Here is a 12,578-nt window from a genome sequence, read left to right as displayed (position 1 = left end):
ACTCTTTTCAATACTTCTCTCAATAATTAATGATACTTTTATTTTGTTATAGTCTTAATTTATTGAAGGAGATAAAGTTCAATTAATTAACAATTCTAGGGACCTTCATTTGTTTGGTGAAAATCATTCACATCCCCAACTTTGCTTTAAAAATCAATTTTTTCCCTCAACTTTGAAAAATAATCATTCTCCCTCATTTATCCTATGCGGAACCTATTTGACCCTTCTCATATTTTATCCTCCATATGTAACATTTTTTAATATTATATATAATATTTTATTTTTAAACTATGTAATTATAGATTTTTATTTAAGTTCATTAACATTATGAGTAGAATAATCATTTTGTAAGTTTGTTGCAAAATCTCATTTTTTTTAGGATTGTTATTTTAAAATTACATGCATTAAGTATATGTGTATGTATATGTGTTGTGTGCATGCATATTAAAGTTCCACTTATCTCTTAGGCTTCATATTAAAGTTCCACTTATCTCTTAGGCATAATACATAAAGTCTAGTGGGGAGCCAGATTTTCATTAATGATTGTCAATGGTGTAGTAAAAAAAATAATTATGAGGCTAGCATGGATAGAACATGCAACCTCAAGGAATTTTCACAACCCCTTAACCACTAGCCTAAATTTTGATGATTTGAAAGTTAACTAAATTTTCTGATGGTTGAGTTCTGTGACCTCCGCTACTGGGATGTGCCTTTCCACTTTAGCGACATTTGCCTAAGCGAAGGATTGATTGCTAAAGCGAAGGACGGCCTTTCGAGAGGTTTGCTTAAGCAGATTAGGGCTCGCTTTAGTGATGGTTGTTTAACCAGAGTCTGGTTTGCAAAAGCGAGATCCCTAATTTTTTTGGGATTCACTTAAGCGAACCTGACACTACTAAAAAACTGCCAAAAAGAGACGGAAAAAAGCAACGGACTGCGTCACTTTTTTGGCCAAAAGCGATGCAGTCAATCTCGTAGCTTTTTGGCTCGACGCTTTTCCAAAAGCGACGCAGTCTGTCGCTTTTTTTTTTTTTTTAAAATATTTTTTTGAGAATGCGACGCCGTCCGTCGCTTTAATTAATTTTTAATTTTTTTAGAATCTTGAAAAGCGACANAATACATAAAGTCTAGTGGGGAGCCAGATTTTCATTAATGATTGTCAATGGTGTAGTAAAAAAAATAATTATGAGGCTAGCATGGATAGAACATGCAACCTCAAGGAATTTTCACAACCCCTTAACCACTAGCCTAAATTTTGATGATTTGAAAGTTAACTAAATTTTCTGATGGTTGAGTTCTGTGACCTCCGCTACTGGGATGTGCCTTTCCACTTTAGCGACATTTGCCTAAGCGAAGGGTTGATTGCTAAAGCGAAGGACGGTCTTTCGAGGGGTTTGCCTAAGCGGATTAGGGCTCGCTTTAGTGATGTTGTTTAACCAGAGTCTGGTTTGCAAAAACGAGACCCCCAATTTTTTTGGGATTCATTTAAGCGAACTTGACACTACTAAAAAACTGCCGAAAAGAGACGGAAAAAAGCAACGTACTACGTCACTTTTTTGGCCAAAAGCGATGTAGGCAATCTCATAGCTTTTTGGCTCGACGCTTTTCCAAAAGCGACACAGTTTGTCGCTTTTATTTTTTTTAAAAAAAATATTTTTTTTTGAGAATGCGACGCCATCCGTCGCTTTTTCATTTTTTTTAACTTTAAAAAGAGAGACGAAGTCCGTCGCTTTAATTAATTTTTAATTTTTTTAGAATCTTGAATAGCGACAGACAATGAGACGCCGTCCGTCGCCTTTTTGAAAATAAAAATTTGAAAAATTCAGAAAAGCGACGAACTAAAGGACCCTGTCCGTCGCTTTTCTGGGTTTTAAAAAAAATAAAATCCAGAAAAGCGACGGACAAAACCACCCTGTCCGTCGCTTTTTCTGCAATTATTTTGACTTCTGCTAGTTTCAGCTGCCCACCTGCAAAAACAATTCAATTCAATTCAATTCAATCCCAATCAAACACAAAACATTATAAAGAAGCAACACAAAATATAAAACAACAAACTTAAATTAACATTCAAAAATATCTAAATCACAATTTAAAGACTTATAAAGTCTTTCAAACTTCGTTTCAAAATTACAAAAAATTCGTTTCAAAATTACAAATAGTTCATAAAGACTATATTTTATCAAGATTTTTAAAGTTCAACCTAATAATTAGTTCATAAATTCTATAAATCAAGATTTCTAAAGTTCACAACCTAAAGTTTAATATCCTACAATAATTCAAGATTTCTAAAGTTCACAACTTAATGTTCTAAAGTCCCACAATAATTCAAGATTTCTAAAGTTCACAACCTAAAGTTCTAAAATCCTAAAATAATTCAAGATTTCTAAAGTTTACAACCTAAAGTTCTAAAATCCCACAATATTTCAAGTTCTCTAAAGTTCACAACTTAAAGTTCTAAAATCCTACCAAAATTCAAGTTTTTTAAATTCACAACTTAAAGTTCTAAAATTCTACAATAATTCAAGATTTGTAACGTTTCACAACCTAAAGTTCTAAAATCTTACAAAAATTCAAGTTCTTTAAAGTTCACAACTGAAAGTTCTAAAATCCTACAATAATTCAAGATTTCTAACGTTCACAATCTTACAAAGTTCTAAAATCTAACAAAAATTCAAGTTCTCTAAAGTTCACAACTTTAAGATCTAAAATCCTACAATAATTCAAGATTTCTAAAGTTCAAAACCTAAAGTTCTAAAATCCTAAAATAATTCAAGATTTCTAAAGTTCACAACCTAAAGTTCTAAAATCCCACAATAATTCAAGTTCTCTAAAGTTCTAAAATCCTACAAAAATTCAAGATCTCTAAAATTCACAACTTAAAGTTCTAAAATTCTAGAATAATTCAAAATTTCTAACGTTTCACAACCTAAAGTTCTAAAATCCTACAAAAATCAAGTTCTCTAAGGTTCACAACTTAAAGTTCTAAAATCCTACAATAATTCAAGATTCCTAACGTTCACAACCTTATGATGTTCTAAAATCCTACAAAAATTCAAGTTCTCTAAAGTTCACAACTTTAAGTTCTAAAATCCTATAATAATTCAAGATTTCTAAAGTTCATAACCTAAAGTTCTAAAATCCTAAAATAATTCAAGATTTCTAAAGTTCACAACCTAAAGTTCTAAAATCCCATAATAATTCAAGTTCTCTAAAGTTCACAATTTAAAGTTTTAAAATCCTACAAAATTTCAAAGACCATTGCTGGTCCTCAAGCGAACCCTCGTCCTGGCTGACTACAAGCGAAAAACTGATTCAAGCATACAAAGCTTAAAAACTGAAATAAAAGTTCATAAACTTAAATTCAAACTTTAACTCAAATGAAAACTCTAAATAATAAAATATATTCAACTCGCCCAAAAATTGGCAACTTAAGTCTTTGAAATATTTAATAAAATAAATAAATAATACAGACTTCTCAACTATACTGACTATCTATGAAGCCTCTAACTGATAAAGATGGAAGTCGGGAGAAGACCCACGACATCCTAACTAAACTGAAAGGTAAATGAAATCCTCCGGAAGCAAGGAGGCTCATCATAGCTAACTCAAACTCTCGGATGTATCAACGAAGCTCCTGTTGATGATCCTGAATACCTGTGTCTGCATCATGAGAAGATGCAAGACAAATGGCTCAGTACGTGGAATGTACGAGCATGTAAGGGGAATTATAAAGCATAACATAAGCTTGAAACTTGATAAAAAGGAAACATACTTACCTCTTCTTAAACTTACTCAACTCAAGGAATACTCAAGGATATTCAAAACTACTCAAACTTACTCAACTTAGAAGTACTCAAGGATAAGATACTCAACTCAAAGATTAGATACTCCACTCAAAGATATGATATTCGACTCTGGGTACTCAACTCAATATAAAGCAACAATACACATACAATATATGGAAAACTTCATAAGACAGTAAAAACAACTTAGTTCATTAAAGAAAATGCAATAACAAAGTTAACTTTACTTATATAATAAAGTAATATAGTTTTTGTGGGAGATTCTCTAACCGACAACCACCACTATAAGCCTAAGTGGTGATACAACGTCTTGCCCACGCTGCCAGAACTGTCATGTACTTTGCCGTCATATATGACGCTTTAACTTAGTGGATCCACTAGTCTATGTTAAAAGCATCTTAAGGAGTCATCTAAAAAGTATGATCCTTTACTACCCATGATGGCTACATGGTTTATGGAGACTTGAGTTAATATGAACTCGCCTCCCCATATCGGTGCTCAATACTACTCCCAAAATATACTTAGCTCATATGTTTGTAAAAACAAAACTCTTTCTTTGAATTGAGATAATTACTCAAAACTTAACTTAAAAGCTCTCTTGGAATCGATGCTCCCTTTTCTTGCTCAAATGTGAAAGTATTTATAAACTTTTTGGGAATACTTAGTTCCCTTATAGCTTTTTGAGAAATGGACTCAACTCTTTACTCTTTGCTTAACTTGAAACTTTTAGTCTTAAAACAAAGTTAAAACATTTGTAAAAGACTTCTTAAAATGAGGTTCATGCCAAATTATGGACGTGAACGACTCAATGCAAGGTTTTCAATAACCATAGATAGAACTCAAATACTTGGAACTCAAGAACTTCAATAATACTACTCACTTCAAGAATGCTCAACTCATAGGGTTCATGTGGAATTTATGAGCATGAACTACTCAACTCAAGGACTCAAAGATACTGCTCATCTCAAGATTTCTTCGACTTATAATGTTCATGCGGAATTATGGGCATGAACAACTCAACTCATGGACTTCATGGGTAATAGGTAATAGTCCCATGATTAGGATTATAATCTCAAATGGGTTATAAACTCAATACTTAAGACTTAGGACATGGAGATATTACTCCTCTCATAGATACTCAACTTATGGAGTTCATGCGGAATTTATGGGCATGAACGACTTGACTCGAAGGTCTACAAGCTACATGAAACTCATGTATACGACACTTCTCATTCTCTTACTTACTACCTCAAGACTTAGTTCAAATCGATAGTTGATCTCAAAGGATTCACAATTGAACTCAAAGGCTTACTTGAACTTTACTCTTAACTCTCTCTTGAATGTGAATTATGAATTCAAGAGTTTTGGTTAATGATATAAAGGATCTCATGATGACTAAGTAGATTCATGAATACATTCTCCTCATCCTCATACTCACTTGTTCGAGTTTTGAAACAAGTTACTAGTAATTGTAGAAGACTCCTCAAAAAGACTCTAAGGGACCTTATCAAAAAGGTTTGAAACAACTCTCAAACTTGACTCTCAAATCTACCTTGAATTTGATTTAAGAATTCAAGGTTATGATCATGTTAGGAATGATTTTAGGTGTTTAGAAGTAGCTTAGAGTAGTTAGAATTGAAAAGGAGTGAAGGTGCACTTTAAACGAATTCAAACGGGGCAACCGATGACAAACTGGATGGGGCAGGCAACCCTAGCGCGGGGCGCCAACCCCTAAACTTCAGAGGTGGGTTTGGGGCGCTCTAGCAGGTGCATCGCGCCAGGCCCCAACCCAGAAAATTCAAGAAGTTTCTTTTCTCATTTTCTCACCCTATTTCGCCTAGAATCGAATGGTTTCTTCCCCAATCACTTAGAATTGATTACTTAACATAATTACACTCTAATCTACTCAATACATCCCTTAAAACACTCACTTTGATATCAAGAAATCATCAAGAACCCAACACAACAAGATTTAGAAAGAACTTCAAGAACACCTATCAAGAACTTAAATCTTTCAACTTTTTGAGAAGGAAACTTTGCTGAAAATAATATGTTTGGCGTGTGGGTGAACAAACCCAACACTATGGAAGCTTACATACCTCTTAGGGATCAAACCCATGGTGACAATCCGCAACAACTCTCAAGAACGTCGACGAACGCCTTCATCCTTTCTCTTTTCTCTTCTTGTCTCTTCTTCTTTTATCTTCTTGAACTCTCAACTAAAACCCTAGGCGTAAACTAGAATTATAAAACTGAACCTAATCAGATTATACCCCTAAAATATTACTAAAAATGAATTAAATCTGATTGGGTAAGGCAAAGACCAAAATACCCCTCTAAAACCCGGTTTTGACTTTCCTTAACTGGACAACCTAACTTCAAAAGGCCATATCTTACTCATTCGATCTCGAAACTGATCAAACTAGGTGGTGTTGGAAATATAATTCAAAGATCTTTCCTACGATATCTGGTAGAACACCTAACTCATCATGAGCTAGGAGTTATGATCGTTTGAAGTCGACCCAAAACTCACACTTAGCTTAACTTGCAAAATTTCAGATTTTGCTATTTCCAATTTAATTCTTTTTGGAACTCAAGGTGCTACATCTAATGACCTTAACACTTAAGAAATTTTAATTCCTCGGTAAAATCTCACTCACTACGAAGAACGGTTCGAGTCTTAGTTCAAAATTTTTTTCTAGGGTGTTACAATTTAAGTAGAGATTAGAGTAACTTGATCTATCTAATTCGTAATAAGATGACACATTGACTACGTACAAACTGAAATCCCCAGAATTTCAGCAAAGTAAATGGTGCACTTTAGTCTAAAAATGGAAAAATGAGGCAATCACTTGATGATATTGTTCATGTTCTATCCTATATCCAGATATCTAAACCGTCAATATACTCATTTTAATATCTAAGAGAACCGTCGTGAAAGCATCATTGGACAGCCAACAATAGCCATTACTAACTAAAATACACCAAGTAGACATAGTAAAGAAATGCTACTGGTTGTGAGTTATTTCACATTTTTTGAACAAAATTAAAATTTTCTTCATTACTGACTTTTAAAACCATCAATCCAAAACATACAAGGGCGGAGAATCGAGCAACAAACTTAGTCGTTTAGAACTGATTCATAATTAGACAAATTTGGTAGAGCGAAACAACACCAAAAGTAACATGCTACGATTTAATTACTAAACAGGGCGAATGCTTACTATTCCCAGAATCTAATTAACGAGGGGAGGCTTTTTATGTTCAAATATTCATCAAACCACTTCAAAAAGGCATTTAACATACGGAAAAGGGCCAAAAATACCCCTGTACTATTCAAAAAGGTTTAAAAATATCCCTCATCCACCTATTGGGTTAAAAATACCCCTTAGTCAACCTTTTTGGTCTACTATTACCCTTTAAACTAACAGCCTTATATTTTTGAATTATTACTATTATTAATTATTACGTGGCGTCTTTTTATTGGTTAAAGTAATTCCAACCCACTAAACTTTCTCCTACCCATCCGACCCGACCCATATTGACATTTCTGACCCAAACCCAATTAAAAAGATCCATCATAAATAAAAAATTTGAATCATCTCCTCTCCCTGAACCTAATATCCTTTTTTTCTTCATTTCCTTCTTATTAACCAATTTCAAGATCAATTTCACCTAAAATGGCTTAGATTTTCACTGCAATACTTTGTTGAAGTTGAGGGATTCAAGTTGGAACATTGATTTTGAAGTCTTCTCTCTTCTAAGTAGGTCGTTTTTTCATTTTCATGGCTTAGGGTTTCTGAAATTTTCATGTAGTGTTACTCTCGTAGGGATTCAAGTTGGAACATTCATTTTCATTTTCATGGATTATCTCCTCTCCCCCTAAACCTAATATCCTATTTTTCTTCTTTTCCCTTTTCTTATTAAGCAATTTCAAGATCAATTTCACCCAAAATGGGTTAGATTTTCAGTGCAATAATTTATTGAATTTGAGGGATTCAAGTTGGAGCATTGAATTTTGAAGTCTTCTTCTCTTCATTCAAATATCCGAATCTTCTTTTGTTACTTATTGTGATGTAGGAGAGTCTTGAATGGTTGTCAACTTTTTTACTGCTGCGAAACCTACAAACGATGGTCGTAGGTTTGTTGTCGCTATGAGACAACGAATGGTTGTCGTTATTGAGAATGGCAAGGTAAAAATTATTTTCCATCTCATGTGACAATGTTTATTCACATTAAAAAAAATCATTGGATGTCATTCGTCAAGAACGCAACATGTTAAGGAAGACGTGAATGATATGTCGAAATTGACAAATTTGAATTATGTATCTACCTTGAGGAGAAAGTTTCAAATTTGGAGTTCAAAGACAAGCAAAGAAGGAAGATTGTGCTATGGTCATGGGTTTTTTTTTTTCTTCGAAGATGATGTCTTGAAGTTGTTGTTTTTGTTACTTTTCTCTAGATAAGTTTGTGATATGAAAAATTGTTGATGGTGTCTAGTTAGTGTAATGTTCTTAATTGTAATTTCTATTATTGTTGGTATGGTAGCAAAATTGTGTTTAGTTTGCAAGCTTCATTGAATGTATTTCGTTGCTAATGAAGTGAATTAGGATCAATTTTGTGTTCATTTTTGGATCAGTTTTTTTATCTCATAATGGTGCATGCACTTTAGTTAAGTTCTTGCTGCTATTTTTTCTTTATAATTTTTGTGTAGTTTTTGGTAGAATTTAGGTACTGTTTGATCGAGTTTAGGTGTTAGATTTGAAGCTATTTTTATTCTAATTTCATAGATTTGTTATTCTTCAATGCTTTTACAATTTTATAGTTTGGTGAATTTCTCATGTTTAACAACTATAAGAATAGCTTTGAAACTAAAATTTTATTTTTCCGGAAGTGTAAAGTCATTTTGTGGAAGCATTGTGTAGTATCTATTGTGGTGCTTTAGAAGTATTCTTGATCTGGCTGGCATGTTTCAGCAGTCAACTACTCATCTTTTCAAATTAACCAACAAATTGACAAATTCTTATTTGTATCAATGACACAGTAAAATTGACTTATTTTAAGTGTTTTTAAGCTAAAATAACTTTTAAACACTTTTGGAGTACCTAAATAAGTTAATAGAAGTGTTTTAGTTAAACTTATTAAAGTTACACATGTATTAACCAACAAACTATGATATAAGTTATGAGGGGTAGTAAATGATGCACATTAACAATATCTAGCCATTGCAATACATTTCTGAATATTCTGTTCATACAAAAGTAAGCTGAAATATGCAAGACGTGTTTCATTCACAAATTCACAATGTTCTTCACCCTATGTTGAGCACAACAAAAATAATTAAGGATGAATCAATACAAAATCATTTAACAAATTAGCAAATTCTTGAATTAGTCACCGCAAAAATATGTACGTTTCCTAAATGTTGGTCATTTCTTCTCTAATCTTGCCTTTTTAGTCTTCAATTTACCAACTTTTTTTTCCTTCTCTGCAACCAACTGGTTTGAGGTCATTGCTGCCTTGCCTTTCCAGGTAACTTTCTTTGGTGAATAAGGTAGATTGGTAGGCTCCACGACACCAAATTCATCTCCTTTGAAGCTAATTTTTCTAGTACCAATTGGTCTTCGTTGTAATTTTTTTTGTTGAAGTCTAGTCCTTTCTTCAGATACCACCTTCGGCCTCAAAATTGGCTGGCCGTCTTCATCTTCATCTTCCTCTTCACCTTCCCATTCATCATCACCAATGGTTGAATGTTGAGCAAATTGTTGTTCTTGTTCAGAAGTTTGACTTTCGTGTACTGTTGTTAAGGTCACATCTTGCACTTTCTGGGAAGATCCTTCACCCATATTCTTTATCTTCTCATTCACCTGCAAAAACAACCATGAATATTTCAACGAATCAAACAAGCAATAAAATTAAGAATATTTCAGTTTATAAGCATTCAAAAGTAACAATATTTTACCAAAGGACAAGTTTTGATGTTGTGACCTCTGTTACAACAATATCCACATGTCATTAAAAGTCCTTTTCTTGAAGATGACCAAGCCCCCTCTCTCTTCCTTGCCTCGTCCTTCTCTCTCTTTCTTTTCAACTTTGGTCTACCAACCATTTTATGTATTTCTGGTGGTTCCATTGCATGTTCTGGTTTCACTTTCCAGAATTTTTCACCTCTAACTGGTTGTAGTTTATGCATATAAACTAACATATAAGCTTCCTTTGAATACCACCAATGTACCTCGCTCATCGGATTTTTTTTCTGGTAAATCAGAGCTTTGATGGCATGGGAACATGGTATTCCTGTCAAATCCCATACCCTGCATGTGCACCTCTTTAATTGAAGATTGACGGTATGCTTGTCTTCACCTTCATGCACTTCATATCCAAAGTCTCCATTAAAATGAATTTCACACCCTTGTGCTATTTCTCTGTAATCAGTCAGCAAATCCTTGGCATATGGACTGATTTGATCTCTCCAATTCCTACATTCCTCCTCACGATCTTTCAGTAATTTCATTACCTTTCAAACAACGGAAAATCCATAATTAACATGCACTCGTTAGCATTTTTTATGAGTCCGAGTAACATAGATGAAGTAATGACATAGTGTGCTTAAAATTTTATACACATCAATGTTGTAAATACAGAAAATTGATAGTAATATAAGTGACAAAAATTCTAGTAATGAAAAAAATTATCAAAGACAAAGTAATAGTTAAATACCTTGACTCTTATCTCTTCCAACATCTTGATAATTGGTTTGTGTCTTGCCTCTAAAATCCATTTATTGAATGATTCTGTAAAGTTGTTGTCAACCATTTGATTCTTGCATTTGGTGTCAAAATAAGCTCTACACCATTTTTGGGGTGGGTAGCCTATTAGTTCTTTGGCAGCCATTTCAGAAACAGTCCCTAAAATTGTCAATTGGTCATTGAACTCTTCTCCATAAGTGCTCCAAGCACACCACCACATTAATTTTTTCATTAGTACACCCCTCCAGTTCTTACTCCAGTTAGCTTCTATATGTCTAGCACACCATCTGTGATGTGATTTAGGTAGTACATCATCAACAGCACCAATCAGCCCCTATAATATCCAAACAATTAAGTAAATAAGATAAGATTAGTAATTAAAAAAAACTTAACAACACAAATGTAAATTAAGTTGAGAATCTATAACCTTTTGCATGTCTGATATAAATGTAACTCCTTCACCCTCCCTCAACTCTAAAGAAGATCTCAATAGCTCCATAAACCACTTCCAAGTTCTATTTGTTTCTTTATCCACCACGGCCCAAGCAAGTGGATAAAGGTGTTTTGCTGAATCTTGTGCCATAGCAACCAGTAAAATTCCCTTACATTTTCCTTTCAAAAATGTGCCATCCAAACCTATTAGAGGCCTCAATCCTGCTTTCCAACCACTTTTCAAAGCTTGAAAACACACATACATTCTCAAAAATCTCCTTTTTCCTTCTGTCAAAGCATTTTTTGATATGTTTATAACCACATCTGTACCAGGATTACTATCCCTCAATTCTTGAGCATAGGCCTCTAACCTATTGAAATCATCAATGAAGCTACCCTCTAATTCCTCTAAGACAAGCTTCTTAACTCTCTTCATCTTAGAATAACTAATATTTAGTTTAAATTTCTGATCCACGTCCACCCTCATTTGTTTGATCTTGTACTTGGGATCATTTTGGACTTTGTTCTTGAAATAATGTGCTAAAACATCGGGAGTAGCTCTTCTATTATGAAATGCTGGATCACATTTATGTTTTGTCTCCAAAGTCTTGATTTTAAATCCTTGATCTTTATTATCCTTAGATATCAAGCACACAAAAGGGCATCCAATATCACATACATATCTAAGTCTAGTAGTGTCCGATTGTTTTACTTTAAGACCAACCTTATTAGCAACTGCATAGAATCCCACGACTCTTTTAGCTTCAAACAAATCTTTAAAACTCATGCCTTTTTCCAAGTGTAAAAACCTGTCAAGCTTTTCATTAACATCTTGAGTTCTTTCCTTTCTAAAGAGTTCTAATTCTTCACTATCACGATCACTAAAGTTAAGTCCAACATTTTTCTCCTCATCAGATGAATCACAATCTGTTCCAACATCTACCGCAATATTATGACACTCATTTTGATCAATAATGTTAGAAGTAGAGACATGTAGTTCACCTTCATCTATAGCATATAATTGAAGCTCACAGACATGGTTAGACAATAAGGGTTGCAATGATATAATGCTAGGAGATGGAACAAATAATTCATTCTCATCCACAGCATATAATTGAAGCTCACTGAACTCGGTACACAATAAAGATTGTAGTGCTATAATGCATGCATCATTCTCAATCAGAAAGTATCTACCAGAAGGCCCATTTACTAGTACCTGCTTCACCTTACTGAAACCTAACTTTTCAATATACTCTGCGCAAATATCTATGTAAGATAGTAAATCCGCATCAAAATCTTGCATAATGTGATTCAACTTTTTAAGATACATCACTTCAGGTTTCAACACCCATTTGCCTCCATAGTTAAACACCAAATCGATCTTCTCAATCATTCTTCAAAAAGTGTACATGAAAAAAAACAAGTAAACAGGGACCCATCAGCATCATTCAAAGAATAGGTTAAAGAAGTTAATATTTATTACCCTAAAATACAAACAAGAATAAGAGAAAGGGTCCACAACAAACTATAGAAAAATAAACAAAACATTTTTTGAATAAACTATTGCAAAAGAGAAAGAGAATACACCATATCAATA

At 33.5% G+C, this 12,578-nt stretch overlaps 1 protein-coding gene and 1 pseudogene across 1 annotated transcript; both read right to left on the bottom strand.

Annotated features, from left to right (window-relative positions):
* Positions 1–9,229: 9,229 nt before the first annotated feature.
* Positions 9,230–10,821, bottom strand: LOC125877524 (uncharacterized). Its single transcript, XM_049558795.1, has 3 exons — positions 10,521–10,821; positions 9,763–10,317; positions 9,230–9,667 (listed from the first exon to the last, which is right to left on the bottom strand). Exons 1-3 carry the CDS (start codon positions 10,779–10,781, stop codon positions 9,230–9,232), a joined length of 1,254 nt encoding a protein of 417 aa, XP_049414752.1. The 5' UTR covers positions 10,782–10,821.
* Positions 10,822–11,028: 207 nt separating this feature from the next.
* LOC125877140 (uncharacterized) lies at positions 11,029–11,824 on the bottom strand (annotated as a pseudogene).
* Between the last annotated feature and the right edge of the window lie 754 nt (positions 11,825–12,578).

The sequence above is a fragment of the Solanum stenotomum genome, chromosome 9, assembly GCF_019186545.1.
Source record: "Solanum stenotomum isolate F172 chromosome 9, ASM1918654v1, whole genome shotgun sequence".
NCBI classification, from domain to species: Eukaryota; Viridiplantae; Streptophyta; class Magnoliopsida; order Solanales; family Solanaceae; genus Solanum; species Solanum stenotomum.
This window is presented reverse-complemented; position numbering and strand designations above follow the sequence as displayed.

Bases quoted from the DNA above. Each gene is read 5' to 3' on its own strand.
- LOC125877524 (XM_049558795.1), bottom strand. From the start codon at position 10,781: ATGAAAAAATTAATGTGGTGGTGTGCTTGGAGCACTTATGGAGAAGAG. The intron at 10,318-10,520 runs GTATTTAACTAT...GTTGTTTGAAAG, and splicing joins TGGAAGAGATAAGAGTCAAG to GTAATGAAATTACTGAAAGA. The intron at 9,668-9,762 runs GTAAAATATTGT...TTGTTTTTGCAG, and splicing joins ACATCAAAACTTGTCCTTTG to GTGAATGAGAAGATAAAGAA.